Source organism: Phascolarctos cinereus, unplaced genomic scaffold (genome assembly GCF_003287225.1).
Source record: "Phascolarctos cinereus isolate Bilbo 61053 unplaced genomic scaffold, phaCin_HiC Scaffold_7;HRSCAF=346, whole genome shotgun sequence".
NCBI lineage: Eukaryota > Metazoa > Chordata > Mammalia > Diprotodontia > Phascolarctidae > Phascolarctos > Phascolarctos cinereus.
In genome coordinates this window covers 167,096,937-167,118,675 of record NW_027556180.1, presented here as the reverse complement: position 1 = coordinate 167,118,675, position 21,739 = coordinate 167,096,937, and the positions used below count along the sequence as shown (strand labels likewise).

The following is a 21,739-nucleotide window of genomic DNA, read 5'->3' as shown; positions in this document are numbered from 1 at the left end:
CAAACATTTATCATTGAGTGTGTATTATAAACAAGGCTGCAGCGGGACAGCAGTGGTATTGTGGAAAGCTAGTGCCCGGTACTTCGTAGGTGCTTACTAAATGTTTATTGAATTGAATTACATTAGGAGTTAGTGTCCTACTCTCAGTTCTTTTCCTTTGGTGACCTTTGGGGCCTACTTCACCTCCCTTGCCTTGAGTTTTCTTATATATACAATGGAGAAAGAGGATGATCTCCAAGATCTTTTCTAGGTCTAAACCTACAATCTTATGATCTTATGGTCCTATGATTTGTTTATTTCTAAGGTCTGTTCCAGCTCTAAGATACTAAATATACAGATAAATTACACAGGGTCCCTGCCTTCAAAGAGCTTATCATCTATCTGGTAGGTGATAACATACACACAGGATGTAAATTAGAATACAATAAGTACACAAGAAGTCTATAGGACATGTATTTAAAGCTAGAGTGGACCTTAGGGGCAGCTAGGTGGCGCAGTGGATAGAGCACCAGCCTTGGAGTCAGGAGGACCTGAGTTCAAATCTGTGCTCAGACACATAACACTTACTAGCTGTGTGACCTTGGGCAAGTCACTTTACCCCAATTGCCTCGCAAAAAAAAAATAGATAAATAAATCTTGTCTTTTAGAGTGGACCTTAGGGGGGCGGAGCCAAGATGGCGGAGTGAAAGCAGTGACTTGCTTAAGCTCTCCCCCAAACCCCTCCAAATACTCATAAAAAATGGCTCTAAACAAATTCTGAAGCAGAAGAACCCACAAAAAGACAGAGTGAAACAAATTTCCAGCCCAGGACAACCTGGATGATTGATCAGAAAGGTTTATCACTCCGGTCTGGGAGCGCAGCACAGCGCAGTGTGGGCACCACAGCAAACCTGGAGCAGACCTCAGAGGTCTGAATCTTGGGCAGCTGTGCAGGTTTCCAGACTCCTCAACACACCAATGCCAAAGACAACTTAGAAGGTCTGTGTGAAAAGTCTGTTTTTGTCAGTGATGAGAAAGGAAGGCGGGGTCTCAGCTTCATTCCCTAAGAGTATGGTCCTGGGGGGAGCAGCTGCTTCCCAAGCTTCCAGCCCACAGACTGAGGGGGAATCCAGTGGCTGATCAGAGAGGGATTGCAGGGATCTCTTTGCCAGTGCTGAGGCAGGAATATCTTGCTTTGCCCGTGTTTGCATCTGGGTCACAGTTGTGGGCAGTGGTGCTGGGGTGAGGAGGAATGCTGGCGTGGTGGAGCTTGTAGTGGCTGTGGAGAGGAACCCTTTCTCACGGTTACAGGACAGAAAGAAGTACTTGTGGTCACAGGCCAGGAAAGGAGTAAACACCTCTCCTTTTATCATACCACCTTGCAAGAACTAAAAATCTACAGGTCCCTACAAGTATCTCTGAAAACAGCTGTACAAACCCCTGAAGCTTGGGACAGTACATTCTCCACATAGGAAACAGACTCTTAACCTTAACAAAGAGTTTAAAACTAAACTAATTGGCTGGGATCATGAGCAAGCGGTGCAAAAAGAGTCAGACTATATTATCTTACTTTGGTGACAAAGAAGATCAAAATATACAACCAGAAGAAGACAACAAAGTCAGAGCTCCTACATCCAAAGCCTCCAAGAAAAATATGAATCAGTCCCAGGCTTTGGAAGAGCTCAAAAGGGATTTTGAGAAGCAAGTAAGGGAAGTAGAGGAAAAACTGGGAAGAGAAATGAGTGTTATGCAAGAAAATCATGAAAAACAAGTCAACAGCTTGCTAAAGGAGACCCCAAAAAAATACTGAAGAAATTAACACCTTAAAAAATAGCCTAACCCAAATGGCAAAAGAGGTCCAAAAAGCCAATGAGGAGAAAAATGCCCTAAAAAGAAAAATTGGCCAAATGGAAAAGGAAGTCCAAAAGATTACTGAAGAAAATACTTCCTTAAAAATTAGAATAGAGCAATTGGAAGCTAGTGACTTTATGAGAAATCAAGACACTGTAAAACAAATCCAAAAGAATGAAAAATTAGAAAACAATGTGAAATATCTCATTGGAAAAACAACTGAGCTAGAAAATAGATCCAGGAGAGAGAATGTAAAAATTATTGGACTATCTGGAAGCCTAGACATCATCTTTCAAGAAATTATCAAGGAAAACTGCCCTGATATATTAGAACCAGAGGGCAAAATAGAAATTGAAAGAATCCACACATCTCCTCCTGAAAGAGATCCCCAAAGGAAAACTCCTAGGAATATAATAGCCAAATTCCAGAGTTCCCAGGTCAAGGAGAAAATATTACAAGCTGCCACAAGGAAGCAATTCAAGTACTGTGGAAACACAATCAGGATAACACAAGATTTAGCAGCTTCTACATTAAAGGACCACATGGCATGGAATATAATATTCCAGAGGGCAAAGGATGTAGGATTACAGCCAAGAATCATCTACCCAGCAAAACTGAGTATAATTCTTCAGGGGAAAGAATGGTCATTCAGTGAAATAGAGGACTTTCAAGCATTCCTGATGAAAAGACCGGAGCTGAATAGAAAATGTGACTTTCAAATACAGGACTCAAGTGGAACATGAAGAGGCAAACAAGAAAGAGAAATCATAAGGGACTTATTAAGATTGAACTGTTTACATTCCTGCATGGAAAGACAATATTTATAACTCATGAGACCTTTGTCAGTATTAGGGTAGTTGGAAGAAAAAAATTATATGTATGTATATGTAGATAGATAGATAGAGGGCACAGGGTGAGTTGAAGATTAAGGGAGATATAAAATTAAGGGATGAGAGAGGATGATACTCGGAGAAGAAGAAAGGGAGAGGTAGAATGCGGTAAATTATCTCACAAAAAAAACAACAGAAAAGTCTCTTACAGTGGAGGGGAAACGGGGGAAGGTGAGAGGGAATGAGTGAATCTTATTCTCATAGGATTTGGCTTAAGGAGGGAATAACATACACATTCAATTGGGTATGGAAATCTGTCTTACCCTACAGGAAAATAGGGGGAGAAGGGGACAAGACAGCAGGGGGATGAGAGAGAGGAGGGAAGATTGGGAAAAGGTTAGGGTTATACTTCTCAGGAGGGACAGGGTCAAAAGAAAGAATAGAATAAATGGGAGGGCAGGATAGGATTAAGGGAAATAGAGTTAGTTTTTCACAACATGTCTCCTATGGAAGTGTTTTGCATAACTGTACATGTACAACCTATATTGAGTTGCTTGCCTTTTCAATGAGGGTGGGTGATGAGGGAGGAAGAGAGAAAATTTGAAACCTAAAGTTTTAAAAACATATGTTTAAAAAAAATGTTTTCACATGCTACTGGGAAATAAGAAATACAGGAAATGGGGTACAGAAGTCTATCCTGCCCTACAGGAAAATAGAAGGGGAAGGGGATCAGAGAAGGGGACAGAGATAGAAGAGAGGACAGACTAGGGGAAGGGATATTCAGAATACATGCCATCTTGGGGTGGGGGGAGGGGTGAGATGGGGTGAAAATTTGGAATTCAAAAACTTGTGGAAGTGAATGTTGAGAACTAAAAATAAATAAATTTATATTAGAATGGTCCTTACAGGATATCTAGCCCAGGGGTGGGGAACCTGTGGCCTCGGTGTCACATATGGACTTCTAGGTCCTTGGATGTAGCCTTTTGACTGAGTCCAAGTTTTTTGTTTTTTTTTCTTTTTTTGTGAGGCGGCCAGGGGTTAAGTGACTTGCCCAGGGTCACACAGCTAGTAAGTGTTAAGTGTCTGAGGCTAGATTTGAACTCAGATCCTCCTGACTCCAAGGGCAGAGCTGTATTCACTGCACCACCTAGCTGCCCTGAGTCCAAGTTCTGCAGAACAAATCCTTTTATTGAGGGGGTTTGTTCTGTGAAGCTTGGATTCAGTCAAAGACCCACATCTGAGGACCTAGAGATCTACACGTGGCCTCGAGGCTGCAGGTTCCCCACCCCTGATCTAGTCCAATCCCTTCATTTTATTGATGAGGAAAATGAGGACGAGCAATGTGGAATAGTTTGCCCAAAGTTATATAGGTGGCAAATTGAAGGTTTAGATGCAAACGTAGGTCCTCTAACTCCAAATTCAGTGTTCTTTCCATAAAGTGCTATGAGACCAGATGAAGGAGAAATCATATCCAGCTCAAATATTCTGGTCCTGAAATAGAGAAGACTAGGCTGAGGGAGCTTCCCAGGACAGAGCTTTGGAAAGTTTTGAAGGCAGTGTAATGCCTGCACATACCATGTGCTAATCATACCAGTCTTGGGAGACTTCCTAAATCTATCCAGCTTCCCTCAAGCCTGTGACAAATAAATATGCCTTTCTTGTAGTAGTCTTGTTTAGCAATAAAGTATTTTTAAATTAAGGTATATATTGGGTTTTTGAGATATAATATTATTGCACACTTGTATATATGGTATGAACATAACTTCTGTACGCACTTGGAAACCAAAAAATTCATGTGACTTGGTTCATTGTGATATTTGCTTTACTGCAGTGATCAGGAGCTGAACCCACAGCATCTCTGAGGTATGCCTGTATCACACACACATTCCACTAATTCCAGAACAGACCAAGCAAACATTCTGTGATGTTCTACTCTAAGAAAACTGCACAGGGCTCTTGAATGATGAAAATTGCTTCATCAAGGAAACAGAAATTCAAATGTCTTAGAGAAAATGGAAAATAGGGAACTCCAGGATTAACATTAGAAATGTCATAGGCAAACCATGAAGTCATGGTAAATACCACTGGGGTTAGAGGATGCCATGGGGAAAGATTAATTGATTTCTTGTTGGTGTGGGTCCAAAGTAATCAGCAGCCTGTGCCAATGGGTGATGTGACCCCTTGTTGGAAACAGAAAAAAAAAAAGGCAATAGCAGAGAAAAAGCATCCTAAACTAAGCACACTTACCAAGCTGTTCTATTCATTTCAAACAGGGATTCTTACCCCTTTATTGTGTTGTGGACCTCTTTGGCAAAGCAGTAGAGCCTATGGACCTCTTCTCAGAATAGAGTGTTTAAATGATTGAAGGAAGTGCTAAACTTCAGTTAGAAGTTAGTAAAAATAAAGACATACTTTTTTTTTCCCACACAAGTTCATGGATCCTCTGGAAATCTATCCAGAGATCTCCTGGGGGTCCATGGACCCAACATTAAGAACCCCTTATTTAGAATGACCCACTGTTATTTCCTGGTATTATTTTATTAATGTGTTTATTAATTCCACTAAAGATAGTGGAATATTTTCCAACAGCACAGAGTATATATGAAGTAGGTAGCAAAATATAAATTTGAAGTCAGAAAGTTATATAGAATATGTGAACTATTCATTAGAATATTAACAATATAAATTATAAGTTTACCAACTTACAGTACAGTACTAATAAAATCTGTTATTTCACAGGTATAGCTACTACCTTCACTAAAAGAACACAGAACACAGGAGACAGTTTCATGAGTTACAGTAGACAAAAAACCAAAACAAAACACTAGGGTGTCAACCTTTTGGTAATGACTCTCTCTGAATCTGGTTTGTCTGGTCCTTAGACAATGGCCCATTGCCAGGGCCTTCCATCAACCAATAAGTATTTATCAAGGACCTGCCTGTGCTAAGCATAGTGCTAGGTACTGGGGATACAAAGACAAAACAAATAAAAACAGTCCCTGCCCTAAAGGAGCCAACATTCAATCAGGAGAGGAAAAAATGAGCATAAATAAGGATATAAAAATATATACAAAATAAATGTTTTAAAATCCATTTTTGAAACTAAGGTAGGACCTGCCAACACACACAGTTCACTGGTATAGTGTTGGAGAATCTCCATGCTGCAGTGAGCCATCAGAGGAGGACTTTTAGTGGAGGCATTAAACAGAAACACCATGGTATTTTTCTTTAAGACAGGAAGAAAACATTTATACTTTGAGCTCAGTTTTCCCACATGATAAAAGGCACTAGAGAATTTGGCCATATGGAGTTGTCCAAGGCAAACTGACCAACTAAAATAAATACAACCTCTGTGTCCCAGTTTAAGATACCTTTGCCCCACGCCAAACCATGTGTTTAGATATATGTGTCCTTTGGACAATAGGCTCCTTCTGCTATCTTCAACTAAAAAAAAAAAAACTGAAGCAAAAGGGGACTTCCTAATTTGTTCAACTCAGGCCCTAAAGACAACAGAACAATCATAAGGAAGACAGTGTTTTACAACAATAGAGTTCAATGCTAGGAAGACACAAATGAACTAACCCCCATGGATTGTCAATTGGCCCACAATTCATTCATTCATTTTGCTACAGGAGCATTTGCTTCCTCTTCAGTGACAGATAATCAAAGTCTACTGCTTTTTTTCTTCAGGGGGACTGCTTTAGCTCCACAGCTAACAGTTTGAAATGCCTCTTTTTTTGTTCAAAGTCCATCTTCTTTAATTGATAATGATTATATTTAGCTTTAAAGGATGTTATTTGGGTTGGATCTAGAACTCCTTTATTTTTTAAAATATTCAATTCCATTCTTTTGTCTGATTTTTACCCCCTCCCAGTAGAATGTAAGTTTCTTGAAGGCAGGAACTATCTCACTGTTGCATCTGTATCACTACCGTCTAGCACAGTGTCTAGTATGTAGACATTTAATAGTAGACTTGCAGAATGATAAATTGTACCCCAAATTCTGAGATGACTGAACCCTACAAAGTCCCCAAAGACAACAATAGTAATAACAAAAAAATCATATTACTATAGGATTTTAAGGTTTACAATGCACTTTGGGGTCATCTCCAGACTTGGCTCCGCTCCCTGGGATCTGGTTGGAATCTGGATCACCCATCCGCATTTTAAATCACTATGGCAATCCAGACTTTTAAGACCCTAGGGGCCATCTGGTTCACCTTTCTCCAGAAATAATCCATATAAGGATGTCCTTCAAATCCCCAGCTGCTAGGGAATACGCAGGGATCTCAGAATTACCCCAGATTCTGAGCATGTAAATCAAGATTACAACTTTCCAGCAGCGCCCTTTAATTCTTGAGGTGATTTTCTTTTAAACAGCTAAGTAAATTGCAGTAAGCTTTTGCAAGATTGTAAATATTTTTGCAGAAGGAAACTTGAATGCCTTTTCTCATTTCTAAAAGGCCAGTGGTTGGTACCTATAACTTAAAAATTTCCTCCCACATCTAAATCTATGATTTTATGATGCCTAGGGCAACTTTCATAATGAACTTCACAGTAAGAGACCTATATGCTAAATTACTTCCTTTCACAGCCCCTCTCCCCACTACTATTTAATACTTAATAACAATAGCCCCATCTACTCAAGATGTTCAAACAGTTTCAGAATGAGACTGATAGGGGATTAATGGAATTTTCTATTTTAGAGGTAGGGAATGACACTGCTCCTAAAAACTGAGCTGGGTAACTTAGCATAACTTGACATACATGGAGATAATAGTGCATATCACATGGATGCCACAGACTATTTTTGAAAAGTCCTTGTTGAAAATTCACCTTTTAGAGGTAAGAGTAAAAGCCAGAACACTGAATTTTAGAGCTGAAAGAGAACATTCAAATATGGTCCAGTCATCTAACAGATGAAGAAACTGAAGCCAAGAGATAATTCAGTGCCTCATGTAAGGTCACACAGCTAGCAAATAGCAAAGCTCAGATTGGAACCAGGTCTACAGATTCCTAGTACAGTTATCCCTTACACATTGCAGGAGTTAGGGGCATGGTGCTCCTGTGATCTGGAAAATCTGTCTAAAATTTTTTGGCCCTCCTGTATTATCAGAGAAAAAGTTTGATTTTTTTTTCTTTTTATTTTATGGGGTGTTTACAGTACCTTATTTTAAATTTGAGTTAAGTATTTGGTCATATGCTAAATTATACAATACTATACATATACTTTAAGCATTTCTGAGTTTCTAAACTTTTTTCTGTGTCATCTGCTGGCCTTTGCGTGTTATCTGTGGCTTCACCAAAATTTCCATTTAATTTATTATGCCAGCCTATTTATATCAAAACTGGATGGAGAAAGTTGTACTGTGGAAGGGATAACTGTAGTCCTTTTGATTGAAGTATACCACCTCCCTCCATATACAAAAGCTTTATGCTTAATGTATGCAGATGAGGATACAAAAACCCAGATACAACAAGTGACTTGTATAGCCAGTTAGCTAATCTCAGGGCCAGGTTTAAAAGCCAGATTCTCCTGTTTCCTAGTCCAATATTCCTTCCAAGTTACTACGCTAATTCCATGAAACCTTTATAACTACTATGTAAAATTATTTTGCTTTTGTTTGGGTCTGGACCTGTAATTTCATTTATGTAGGGAACTCCCTAGTGTGGAAACTCCCTTGACCAATGCAAATGAGCACCTGTTCGGCAACTTAATAATTACAAAGATTTGTCTCCAGCATTGAAAGACGTGACTGGTGAAGGGTCACAGAGCCTGTATGTCAGAGACTGGACATTAACCCAGGTCTTCCTGACTCTGAAGTTTACTTTCTACCCACTATACAACATTGTCTCCCTTGCATGAAAGTTATTATTCATTAATCTGTTCACTGAATTATGTTCATTCTTTATTAGTCATTATTATTGTTACAGCCTGCAATGCTCTCTCCTTTATCTGACCGATTCATTTTCTATGCCATTTACTTTCTATACTACACAATCTAGTGTTTGATCTTATTCTTTCTCTTGCTATTCTCTAAATCTTGTGTTTGTGTGCGTGTATGTATACACCTTGTCTCTCCAACAAAATTATAATATGTTCCTTGAAGACAGAGAGAGTCACATCCTCTCCTCTTGCATTCCCCAAAGTACCTAATAGGGCAGTGGAGGAAGAATTGATACTTAACAGAGAGGCAACTGATGTGCTTGATTTGTAAGAACAGAAAACAATAAAAGGGAAAGTGAGCAAGTGGGATGTCTGGGTATGCATTCCACTGGACAAATAAGGTAGCAGAAAGATTTAACTAACAAAGTGCATGTACACACAAACACACATGTAATTCTTAAAAAAGCAGGAAAAGAAGTGGGATGATATACCATGTCATTCTTTTCTCAAAAAAAAAAATCCACTCACTACAAGTTTGGGGAAGAGGACAGGGATAAAGAAAGCGTTCAGATTTAACATAAATTCTTTACATTTACTAGCCAGCTGTTAGGAAATTATGCAGGGGTTTATGTTGAAATTAAACTTAGGCTTGTTTACTTTATCTTTAATGAGTTGTATATTAAATGCAGTTACTGTAGACCAGATGTTCCCTTCAGTATAACCCATTCACCTCTTCTTCTGCAAACAGAAAGGAGGCAGAAAGAGAAGGAGAAAACCAAACATAGGAAACTGATGCTGACATGGTATCTTAAAACTACATGCTCATAAAACAGGGCCTATCGTGTTCCACTCTTAATCACTATTCAGAGTATCTAACAAAATTCATCTCTTCATTCTAATGTAAAATGAGTTAATCAGCAGCCCTGGTGTTGCAGATGAAGAGCTAGCCTCAGATCCAGAAAGATTTGGATTTAAGTACTACTGCTAATCCATAGTGCAGGAGTGGGGAACCTTCTAGGTCCTTGGGTACAGCCTTTTGACTGAGTCCACGTTTTACAAAACAAATCCTTTTATTAAGGGGATTTGTTTTGTGAAGTTTGGATTCAGTAAAAGGGCTGCATTTGAGGACCTAGAGAGCCACATGTGGCCTGAAGGCCACTGCTGCCCACTCCTACCATAGTGGTTATGACTCTGTAAGTCACTTAACCTATCAGTGTTCTAGGAGACTCTCAAACACTGTAAGTTGCAGCAAAGATTCCAACCTAGAGGAAGTTTCCTTATCCCAAATTTTCCAATATTAATGAAATCATAGTTCTAGTCCTTACCCCTAATTGGCAACAAGTTAATTTAATTAATAGGAAGTTGTCTTGTGATGTTCAAAGACCCCTTAAAATGAATTGTTTATCAGTCTTTTCATTATTTTTAATATCTATTAGGCAACAATATTTATTAAATACCCATAAGTTGCTTTAAAAGATATGGTTACCTAAATATTGCTAGTGACTCAGTTTTTGGTTTTTTTTTAATAAAAGGGTAAGAGGTGCACAGATTTGTGGTGGTACGCTCAGGAAAAAAATAGGTTACCACTTGTCCAGCATATTGGAGAGAGGATCCTTTTACAAGGAAGGGTTAAATTAGAAAGGGCCTCTTAGGTCCCTTCCAACTCTGAGACTCTGTGGTTCTATGAAAAAATCCTTTCTCTTTTTATCATTTTCTCCAAGAATGGCTGAGCTTCTGTTTTTCTTTCCCCCGACTCCCAGGTCAGCAGCAGAATTTGGAGACAGGTTGGAAAGAGTAATGGAACCCACGTTTTAGGAAAGTAGGACTGCCACAGATGCATTTTCCTAATTCCTGAAACGGTTTGTTTACCCTTTTTGCATAGATATGGAAGACAGTGCCTAGTTGCTAGATTTTATTTTAGGGAAGACAGCATTTATTCTGTTGGGTGGGGAATTAGAAAGAATGGAACATGAAAGTTTTGAGTCCTAACAGAAGGTATCAGAAACTCTTTGGGCTCAAAGGCAGATCTCTCCCTGGTTTAAATCCCTGTGGCACCAGCAACCTGCAGCATGCATTATAAGACCTGAACACTAACAGTCTCATATTCTCTTATTTTAGGTATTTACATCATATCTCCCCAATTAGATTATAAGCTCCTGGAGAAGATGTACTTTATCTTTGAATCACTCATAGCAAGTAACACAGCAGGGCACAGCACTAGGTGCTTAATAATTACTGACTTGAATTGTATTAATTATTAAATGCATTGAAACTGATAAAAAAAATGAGACAGCTGTCTCTGCACACTGAAATACAGGCAACTCCCCCCCTACCACACATACACACACAGAACATCTGCCAGTTCTGGGATAGTATCTCCTCTGTTATTACTGCAGACAATTTTAGATACACAAGGTAAATTTACATGCTCCTCTGCTTTCCAACAACTTGCAAGGAGGAATAAGCAAAACTTCCTGAGAATGAGGATTTCAGAGGCATTCAAAGGTTAATAAAAGTATCATTAAAACTGCATTTTTTCTCATTATTTTTATCATGATTTTAGTTTTCTTCTGAAAATTGTGTGTCCTTTAATTGTTTGTTACTGGTTTTTCTCACCAAATAATTTTAAGATTTTTTCAGTGTTAATTTTGTGTCTCTTGATATATTTAAGTAGTCATCAAGCACTGTGGCCAGCTAACTTCATTCATTAGAGAAGCCCAAGTTTATAGTTTACTCTGCTCTGGAGTCACAATTGATCACAAGGGTGGTTGTATCACCAAAACTTCACTACCACTAAGAAAAAAACAACTGCTGCACATGTGATTTCTTCCTCATAAACAGAGCTTTTTAAAAATACGTTATATTATTGCCACAGATAGAAAATACAGTCTTGATAATATTACAGAATTATTTCTTTTCCACTTAAATTAGACAAGGTTGTAATTTCCTCTTTTTGCTATTACATTTCATTCTTAAAAAAAAGAAATGCTCTGCAAAAAAAAGGAAAACCTTAAAAACTCTAAAAATACAGAAGAAAAAGTACAAAATATACAATTAAAAGAATGTTCTTTCTATTTCTCCCCCACCCTATTACCAGCTCAAAAACAGGACAAATGAGTATACTGGAAGAAGCATACCAGCAAATGCTTTACCTAATTAAAGACATCTGAGAATTCTTTGCCAGCCTTAAAACTTTCCTTAATAATGAGTGCCCTTCCCCAAAGCTAATGGTTTTAAATTGTGAATTTGTTAGCGTTGGGCTACAAAACTGCTTAGTTAAATATTTGTTGTTAAAATTGTTTTGATAAAACAGGGTACAGGGACAATGATTCAGATCCTTTAATTTTAAAGAAGCCAAGACACAGACTGCTTACTCCACCCCCTTGTCTATCATCTCAACACTGAGATGTAGTGAAAGTCAGATTTTTTTTATTTTAAAGGAAAAATTGTCCCATTTCATATTCCACTTTCAAGTGAATCAGAATTCTATGCATTACAACATATGCTATTTGATATGCCCACCAATATTTTTGTAAATAAATAATTTTGTACAGGAAAACAAGCAGGTTTGCAATTCCTCTGAAACCCCTCTAATTAGGAGGATTTTTCAAAACTGAGGCTTTACCTCTGCAAAGCCTTCTTTTAAACCATGGATATTTCTTAGTTTATAATTTTATCATATATGATGGTAGGATAATCTTACACTATGACCTTTAAAATGGGAAAATAATATTCAATAAAAGTGATTGCTCAATGACTTTAGAGGGCTGAGTCTCAACTTTAGCATTCATTTTGATACTTGTGACTTATATAAGCCATAATTTATCTGAAACCCTCTCTACTTTTTTTAATAGATGATATGATCTCTGAAGTTTTGAAAGAATAGATTTCCATAATCTAAAAAGGAATATTAACCTGAAACCACTGATTACTGAAATTTACTAGTTAAAATAACTCTAGAGGCCTATCTATAAGAGTATACATTTCCAGAGAACTGTTTGCTATCCACACAAAAGATTAACTTCCTTAAAGTATTACTTTTATAAAGAATCTGACAAATATTTTCTGTCCATAATTCTGCTAATTTATCATGTAGTTTCAGTACTTCTCATCTGGTTTTTATTACTAGAGATACGATATCTAAATGAAAACAAAGTCTTTGGAGTTTTTGAAAAGTTAGCTCCTGCTTTTTTCCTATCTAAATCATAATTCTATTATGACATCAGGATCATTTACAAGCAAAGCATTTTTATTTCAAGGACAAGCAGAATAGGATCAACTTATTAAAAAAAAAAAGAGGGGGCACTGTTTTTATGAAGCTGTTCCCTAGTAAGGAAAATATAGAAACCCTGTGATATGGGTCATCTTTGGATCTTGTAATAATGAGTGCTTTCTATATTATAAGTGCCTCATAAATATTTGTTAATTTGCATTGCATAAATTCTTATAATTTATACCAACAAACGGGCTTTCTGTCTTTTAAAATGAAATAAAAAGAACATACTCAAACTTATTGGTGAGATCAGTAATGTACTTTTCTATTATATTTGACTATCCATAAATGACTTATGTTGTCTTATGATTAAATCGTCACTTCAATATTTGTAATGGCTACTATCTAGCATAAAATATTAAAAATAAAAATAGATATTTCTCTTTATTTTCAAGACATTGAAAATTCTAATTCTGAAGTGTTCAAACTTGGATATTCAACCCTTTTTTTTTTAATGCTGTTTCACAGAAGAAAACATGGAACTAGAATTTAACATTTAAAAGAGGGAGCACCTTCTTTGAAATCATACGTACTGGATCCTCCCTTTTCCCATCTTCTTGCCCAGTATGAAAATAAACTTTAGGCACTCAAAGATATGCAGGTCAAAGTTCGCACATATGTTCCCCTGAATGAGTATGCAGCTTACTGACTGTAGACATTACGAGTAACAGGATCTAGGCTAGGGCTATGAGTTCTGTTCAGATCCAAGGTCTAAATCTGGTAATAAAATTCAAGGATCTTAAATCAATACTTACATGTTTAGGGGTTTCAACTGAAGTGATCCCAGGATCCTTTACTTAGACTACAGGAAGAATTCTTGCTATATCGAAGTAATAAACTATTTCCCAACCTACACCTCAGCTTTTGTTGGGTACATGCGGGGAAAATTACAAAGTAACCGGCCCGTTTAGACCCCCTCCCCCTTTCTCCCTCCCCCCAAAATGAGGAAAAAGTTGAACTGTTGAGCGTGACCAAAAAAATTGGTCCGAACAATGGCATTTCAGAAAACTGTGCCGTATTGAAACAAGCTTTTCTGTTAGGGGCACTGAACTGCAGCCACCTCGACTTTTTACAAAACCTGAGAAGCAACTAAATATTGGGCAGAAATAAAAATGAGAGTTATTCTCAGCTGGTGAAATATTTTCCCTCTCAAATCGGGGAGCGGTGGTGGTGATGGTGGTGGTGGGAGAAGACGCATGGCTAGGTTTGGATACTTATGCACCTCCTCTGTCTCCAGGTCCTGCTCCTTTAAAAGTGACCCACCCGGCAGCTAAATGCAGCCACCGCCGCCTCGGAGACCCTCGGCTCACTCTATTCCTGGCTCCCCCACCCCGCCCCCTCCCCACTTCCCCCACACAATGGCGCCTTTGGAGCTCCCGCTAGATGGGTTCTCCGGCTGTCTAGGGGGAAGCGCTATTCACCCTGGAGAAGCCGCACGCTCGTTTTCGCGCTGACTGGGCTTTCCAAAGGGAGATCAGCGCACAAAGGAAAGTGCGTAGGGCTGCTCCCCACATCGTACGGCGCTCCGAGGCTCCAGAGGCTGGCGAGGAGGGAGCGAGCTAAAAAGGCATCAGGGGGCTAATTCATGACCCATGTGCCCCAGGGCAGTGCTGTCCCTCCGTCCACTTCCCCGCACTCCCCAGCCCCAAAGGTTTAGGTCATTGTGCCGGAGTACATTCAAAGGCGTTCCCCGGCTTGGGCTTCAGCGGAGGCTGAATGCGCCCAGCCCCAAGGGCTGAGCAGGGCATTATTCCTGAGGTGGTCGAGCTTTCAGTGGGAGAGGAAGGGGCGGAGGTGGAGAGAAAATGGTGTGTGTAGATGTGTGTCTGTGTGATTGTGTGGTGTGTTGCGTGTGTCTGTGCGTCCAGTTTTCTGATGAAACACACAATCAAGCAAAGGCTGACATGATCAGATTTTGTGGAGAAGAGGAGGGGTGGGGGTAGGGTGGGGTGGGTTGGGGTGGGGGGAGCGCGGTGGAAGGCGTGGAGAGGTGATATTGCACTTACTTTCTCTATGGTCCCAGGGAGCAGGCGGTCCAGCAGCCTGCAGAGGACCACCCCATCTTTCAGAGACGACTGCAAAAAGCCCTCCGGGTCCGAAATGGTTTTTTTGGGCGACTCCAGCACCCCCAAGGTAATCAGCCACGTAACGGTCTGTTCGGCGGAATTCATAGCTGCCAGAGGAAGAGAAATCCGCAGGGAAAAGGGAGAGAAATTGCACACGGAGCCGCCTCCCCCCCCACCTCTTTCTCTGTCGCCTTTTTTTTTTTGGATCCCCCCCTTTTTGCTTGTGGTTTCACATTGGAGCAGCAGCGGCTGGAGCTGCTGATCCCACCTCCTCCTCCTCCTCCTCCTCCTTCCCCATGTAGATGCAGATGATGACGATTGGCTTTGCGAAATCCAGTAGGTCCAGTTTCTCTCTCTCTCCCTCTCGTGCGTTTTGGCAGACTGTCAAGTGCCTTTTCATTATATGCACATGAACCTGCAACAGCAGCAGCAACAGCCTGGCGCCGCCTCCTCCTCCTCCTCCTCCTCCTCCTCTTCCAAGCCTTCCTTCAGCTGCTGTCGCCCAATGACATCACTGACAGGAGGAGAAGAAAAGAAGATGCCGTTTGCAAGCAGCTCCACATCCTGTCATCATCTTAGCGTGTTCTAGCCATTAATACGAGTGGCAGATGGTTCCGCCCTGCATTAGGTGCCCGGGGCAAGGTTCGGTTATTGAACGCATGCTGGCGTTCGCTTTTACGCACTTTTGAGCACGGTACATATGTACAAATATGTGTCAGTACACCTCTACAGAACCAATTTCTAAGGATTCATAAATTGATGTACTGAACAAATTGCAAATGTAAAATGTGCTCGTGGGATATAGGAATACACATATCCACATGCTAAATATATTTTTATAGTCAGGTATATATTATGTAAAATCTTTTTTGGTAAGCAACGTCTGACAGAAGTCCCTTTGACCTCTAGAGAAACTAGTTCATTTTCAGTTGCCGGTTGCAGCCTTTTATCATCGAACTGTACAAGTGAGATGTGCCCATGTGCACTTTCTTTTATACAATTTGTTAACCATTTGCGCTTCTGCCTGGGCAATTTTAAACAGACACCATCTGGAAGAATCTTCCTTTACTCCTTTCATTCTCTGTCCTTATGCCTCACTCCTTTGCTTAAAAAGACGTACAGTTTTTCGATTTTTATAACGTGTGTTAAAAAAAACAAAACACACACACACAACAACCAAAGATTTCCCATAATGCTCCCTCCTCCTTTTATTTATGGCAGTTTTATTTTAAAAGATGTGAGTGGTGAGAAAGGGGGCCCCAAATACTTGGCATTCTCACTGTTACAAGTCAACAATCACGTAACATACGTTTTTGCTATGTACGAAACTAGATGGGTCTAAAATGGGCAGCAGTGGGTTTCAATAATGCTGCTTGTCCCTGTAAACGTGAACTGCAATCTAACTCTATACAGCTTGTGTCTCGTGTGCCCCCTAGTGGAGGGTTGGTTAATGCGGCTTGCTGGCAACTAAACGCCCCTTCAAAAGTCTCGTCTCAGGTTTGTCCTAGGACAGAATAACTACTGGAAACTTGGTAGTTATTCAATTTTGAATTAAGAGATTCTATACAAAAATTTAGGGGAAAAATTCAGAAATTCAGAAATAGACATAAAGTAGATTTATTTTGTATTTAATTAATACTTGGTTTGATTGGCTGATTTCTTAAGTTGGTCTGGGAGGAATGTCACAGTAATCTCAGATCCAGTAGATATTTTTCTAGAAACAGCTTTAGGAGTAGACATGGAGCATACAGGCCATGGTTAGCATGAGGCATAGTGGGGATGGTCAGTCAGGAACCAGTATCATTTTTCTTTCTTTCATAGCCTTAGCTTCAAAACATTCAAAAGCCTAATTGCTATGTAAGTGAAAAAGGCTTTTATCTAAGAAAAAGAAAGAAATGGCTAATGATATTTACACATTACTTTCATCTTCATATGGTTCATAGTAGAAATCAAGTCTTTTATTGAAACAGAGTATGCTGGCTAAAGCATTGGCTTTCCTTTGCTACATTTATTTCCACTCATTATGTCTACAGTCTGCCAATGTTTTCCTTGTTTGCTTTTTTGTGACTTTCCATAATGATAGTTTATGGAAGGGGCTGGAAAGCTATATAAGATTTTTAAATATCCAAAAGAACTTAACAGTGTTCCCCCCCACCCCAACTTCTGCTTCCATTCAGTACCCCACTGTTGAAGACAATTAATGCCATTATTCCTATATTTCCTGATTCAACTTCACCGCCTCTATTTCCTCTCCATTATTTTAATTCTCATTCACATTTGTATGTAAATACTCACTCCAAATAATGCCAGAAGCAGCTTGATTTTTTGGACAAAAATGGCAATAAATACCATATTGTTTTCATATCAAGGCACCAAATCTGTTTTTATGTCCCTATGATTATACAGAGAGGCAATGTGTCATAGTGAATGCAGACTTGGCCACAAAGCCAGGAAGACCTGGGTTCAAGCCCGCCTTTGGCACATCCTGGTTATTTAACCTTGGGCGAATCATTTAACCTTTCAGTACTGTAAGCAGCTCTCTGAGACTGTAAGCTGCAGAGAAAGTCGCAACCTGAATTGATAGAGGGAATTTCTTCACCTGGGAATTCCCTATTCTAATGAAACCAATCAGTCAACTAGTATTTATTAAGCATCTACTATGTTCCAGCCTCAGTGCTAAGTGTTGGGGATACAGAGAAAGGTAAAACATAGTCCCTGCTCTCAAGAAACTTAAGTTTTATCAGGGTGGGGGAGAAAGCATGCAAACAACATATGTATAATGATGTATGCAGGATAAGTTACAGAGAGAAGACACTAACATTAAGGTATACTTCCTATCCCCATGATTATGTTAAATAAATAAATAATACTGCTGCTTTCCTTATATGATGACCAAGAAAAAGGAGGTAAATATCTGGTACAAAAGTTTTGACCAAATGGTAATTATCAGTATTATCAATGTAAGCATTTCCAGAAAAATCTTTCCCTCCTCCATTGTATTCACTTCTATTAAGATGATCCAAAGAAGGAATTTAGAATAATATCACTACATTTGCAGATAATGTTTAGGGTATGGAGAGGGCTCTGGATGCTCAAAGTCTATTCCAGCAGACCAAACTTTCTAGAAGTTTCCATAAAGCAGGAAAAGCTGTGAGTGTGGAACTGTTATCCAAGGACCAGCCTAAGGTAAGTTCAAAGAGCCTCATTGCCAGAAAGTTAACCACCTAGTGATGGGGGGGAGGTGTCTAGGGCAAATCATGAAAATGTCTACTAAGGCAAGAGATAGTGGGAACATCCATTAAATCAAAAATCTTTTGAAGTTCCTAAGTATTGATCTGGCAAAGCTGCTAATACTCCAAAGGACAGGAATAAAATTCAAAATGTCTTGATTAAAATAGTCATCATTTGGACTTTTAAATTATGATGTATTTCAAATAGATCAAGTAAGGGAGCTTTTGTTGAGACAAAAATAAGATGTCAACTACTTATGACTTAGTAGATAAGTAGAAACATAGAGGTTAATTAATTTGCCCAAAGTCATGCAGCTACTGTAATGATCTCTAAGGTGCGTTCTAGCTCTAAATTTATGACTCTATAATTATCAAAGGTTAGATTTGAACCCAGACCTCTTTTGGATCTATGCACCAGGCCATGTTGCCTTTCAAACAAGTTGAGGAAAGATTGGCTAGCAGGAAAATGTCCATCCAGCACTAGATATAACAAAGAGACTTTGTGCAAGGAGCAGGAAAAAAATCTTTCCACTGAAATATGAATTAATCAATATTGTGGCCAGTTGAGGTAACAACACTTCAAAAGATACATGAAAGACTGTCAAAAGAAAAACAACAGAATAATCAATGGAATAAAATATAGGTTTTAAATAAAAAGGTTGAAGGAATTAAATTTGTCAAGGGAAGAAAAGACTGAGTCCTTCAAGTATTTGGAAGGTTTTTTTTTTTAATGTAGAGACTATTGAGAATTTGCTTCCTGTATCTGAGTAAGATCAAACAAGAAAAACAAATAAGTTGAATTTAAAACAGGACAGGCAAGGTTGATCTGTCTTCCATTCTCTTTCAGCTCTAAGAACTAGGATTTTTACTGATTATGGAAAAGTAAGTTTTGGATAATAACAGTACTGATAACTCAAATGCAAATGTATGAAGAACTTTGAGGAGAAATTTCCCCACAACAACTCTGAGAAAGGTTTTGCAAATATTCTTACCCCCATTTTTAAGAAGAGGAAATGAGGGCTTGGTGTGAATGTGAGTTTGATTGGACAAAGAATCTAACCTAGTGGTTTTTAGTGTAGTAGAGAGGTATGGCACGTGTACAAATAATTATTGTACAAAATCCTTGAGATATGCAAGAAAAACAACAATAAGCAAATTATGTGCAATTCAAGGGGAAAAGGACAAAACTATACACAACATCAGGATAGACTTCTTGTTGTTTTTTGTTTTTGCTAGGCAATGGGGTTAAGTAACTTGCCCAGAGTCACACAGCTAGTAAGTGTTATGTGTCTAAGGCTGGATTTGAACTCAGGTCCTCCTGAATCCAGGTCCAGTGCTCTATCCACTGCACCACCTAGCTGCCCCCCAGGATAGACTTCTTATAGGAAGTAACATTTGAGTTGGGCTTTAAAAGACAGGAAAAAAATGTGGAGTTGGAACATTCCAGGTGTAGGAAGGAACTGGAGCAAAAGTATGACATAGGCCAGGATTGAATATATATGTATATATGTGTGTGTGTATGTATATCTGTGTATGTGTATATATATGTGTGTATATATATATAATAATTTTGTTGCATTTTGTTCATTTCTGTCATATCCAACTCTTCATGACCCCATTTGGGATTTTCTTCTCCAAGATACTTGAGTGTTTATAATTTCTTTCTCTAGCTTATTTTACAGATGAGGAAACTGAGGCAAACAGGGTTAAGTGACTTGCCCAAGGTCACACAGCTAGTAAGTGTCTGAGGTCAGATTTGAACTCAGGAAGATCATCTTCCTGATTCCAAGCCCAGTGCTCTATCTACTTTACCACCTAGCTGCCATATATATATATATACATATATATATATATATATACATACACACATATATATACACATACATATATATGTGTATGTATATATATGACTTTTTAATTTCTTCTTAAGAAACATCTTAATAATAGCTAACATTTATATAGCACTTTGAAGTTATGTAGATGTATCCACGTATAGATGCACACATATATAACCCATATACACATATACATATGTATACAAATATAAACATATATACATCTATTTATATGTGCATAAATATTTATATATACACATTTTAGTATATTTACACATATACACGCACACATATGCACAAATAAATATTTTTTGTGTCAATCTTAAGTATACATGAATATATATGTGTGTATATAATTTCTTAGACATGTTAGTTGGAATCATGGGCATGTATGAGATTGCTGTGGGAGAGAGTTTAGAAATAGAAGAAAGTAGAGGACAAGACCTTGGTGATCATTCACCTTAAGGAGTTGGAAATAGAAAATGATTCCATCAAAGTCTATGGAGCTAGGGTTAAAGAGGTAGGAGGATTAAGAGGGTTTGGTGTCTCAGAAGCTGAGGGAGGAAAGAATATTCAGATGAAAGTTGTGAGATGAGAGCTGCAAAGAAGTCATAGAGGATGGAGATTGAAAAAAAGATTTTGAGATGTAATCAACAGTGTAACACCTCAAACTCTGGGCTCATACCTACTGGGATAAATCTTGGAAGCAGTACCCAGTCCCCCCCGCCTCCCCAATAACTATCTCTTTGCCTAAGAAGGTCCCACCTACATTAACCTCTGGGGTACTTCTGAATACAGCTAGCTATCGCATGTCTAGCTCTTTGGTCATTAATTTGCTTTATGTAAAAGCTCCCATCCAGATATTCAAGGTAACAATGAAGATTAGGTAAAATAAAAATACTAGGTAAAAAAATTAGGAAAAAATATTAGGTTCAAAAAAATGACTAGGTTGATCTTTATATTACCTCACAAAAAATGTACAAAACATATTAAGAACTCACAGTAGGGATGCCCATCAATTGAAGAATAGCTAAACAAGTTTAATATATGATTGTGATGAAATACTATTGTGCTATAAGAAATGACAAGCAGAATGGTTTTAGAAAAACTTGGGAAGACTTATATGAACTGATGCAAAGTGAAGTGAGCAGAACCAGAAGAATAGTATATGCAGTAACAGCAATATTGTACAATGATCAGCTGTAAATGACTTACCTATTCTCAGCAATACAGTGATCCAAGCCAATTCTGAAGGTTTTATGATGAAAAATGCTATCTACCTCCAGAGAAAGAACTGATGGAGTCTGAATGCAGATCAAAGCCTACTTTGTAAACTTTCTTTATTTTTCTTATGGTTTTTGTTGTTGTTGTTTGGAATATGTTCTCTTTTGCAACATGGCTAATGTGGAAATATGTTTTTGCTTGACTGCCCATGTATAATCTATATCAAAACGCTTGCCTTCTCAAGGGGAGGAGGGAGGAAAGGAGGGAATTTGGAGCTCAAAAATTATAAAAAAATAAATGTTGAAAATTATTTTACATGTAATTGAGAAAAATAAAATAAAAATATTCTTTAAAAAAAAATAACTCATAGTAGCCCAGGAATAATTAATACAATTCTCCTCCCTCTCCAGAAAGTTCCACCTTTCTCTTCTTCCAGCACTATAGATAGATCTCTAGACTCATAGCACCATCCTATAGTTTGTGCTCTCTTCCAAAGGAAACCAAACTTGGGAATTCTAGATATGTAGCCCTAATCTCATTTTCACCCCAGTGACAAATGAAAGTC

General features: G+C 38.5%; 1 protein-coding gene across 3 annotated transcripts in view; it reads right to left on the bottom strand.

Annotated features, from left to right (window-relative positions):
• ARHGEF7 (Rho guanine nucleotide exchange factor 7) overlaps nt 1-15,341 on the bottom strand; it is a 310,976-nt gene extending 295,635 nt beyond the window's left edge. The window contains exon 1 of one of the 3 annotated variants that reach the window (XM_078147326.1): nt 14,826-15,341. In XM_078147326.1, coding sequence (XP_078003452.1) covers nt 14,826-14,990 — 165 coding nt within the window. In that variant the 5' untranslated portion in view covers nt 14,991-15,341. The remainder of the gene's footprint in view (nt 1-14,825) is intronic. The other 2 variants (XM_020965124.2, XM_020965122.2) reach the window with 2 other exon arrangements.
• Between the last annotated feature and the right edge of the window lie 6,398 nt (nt 15,342-21,739).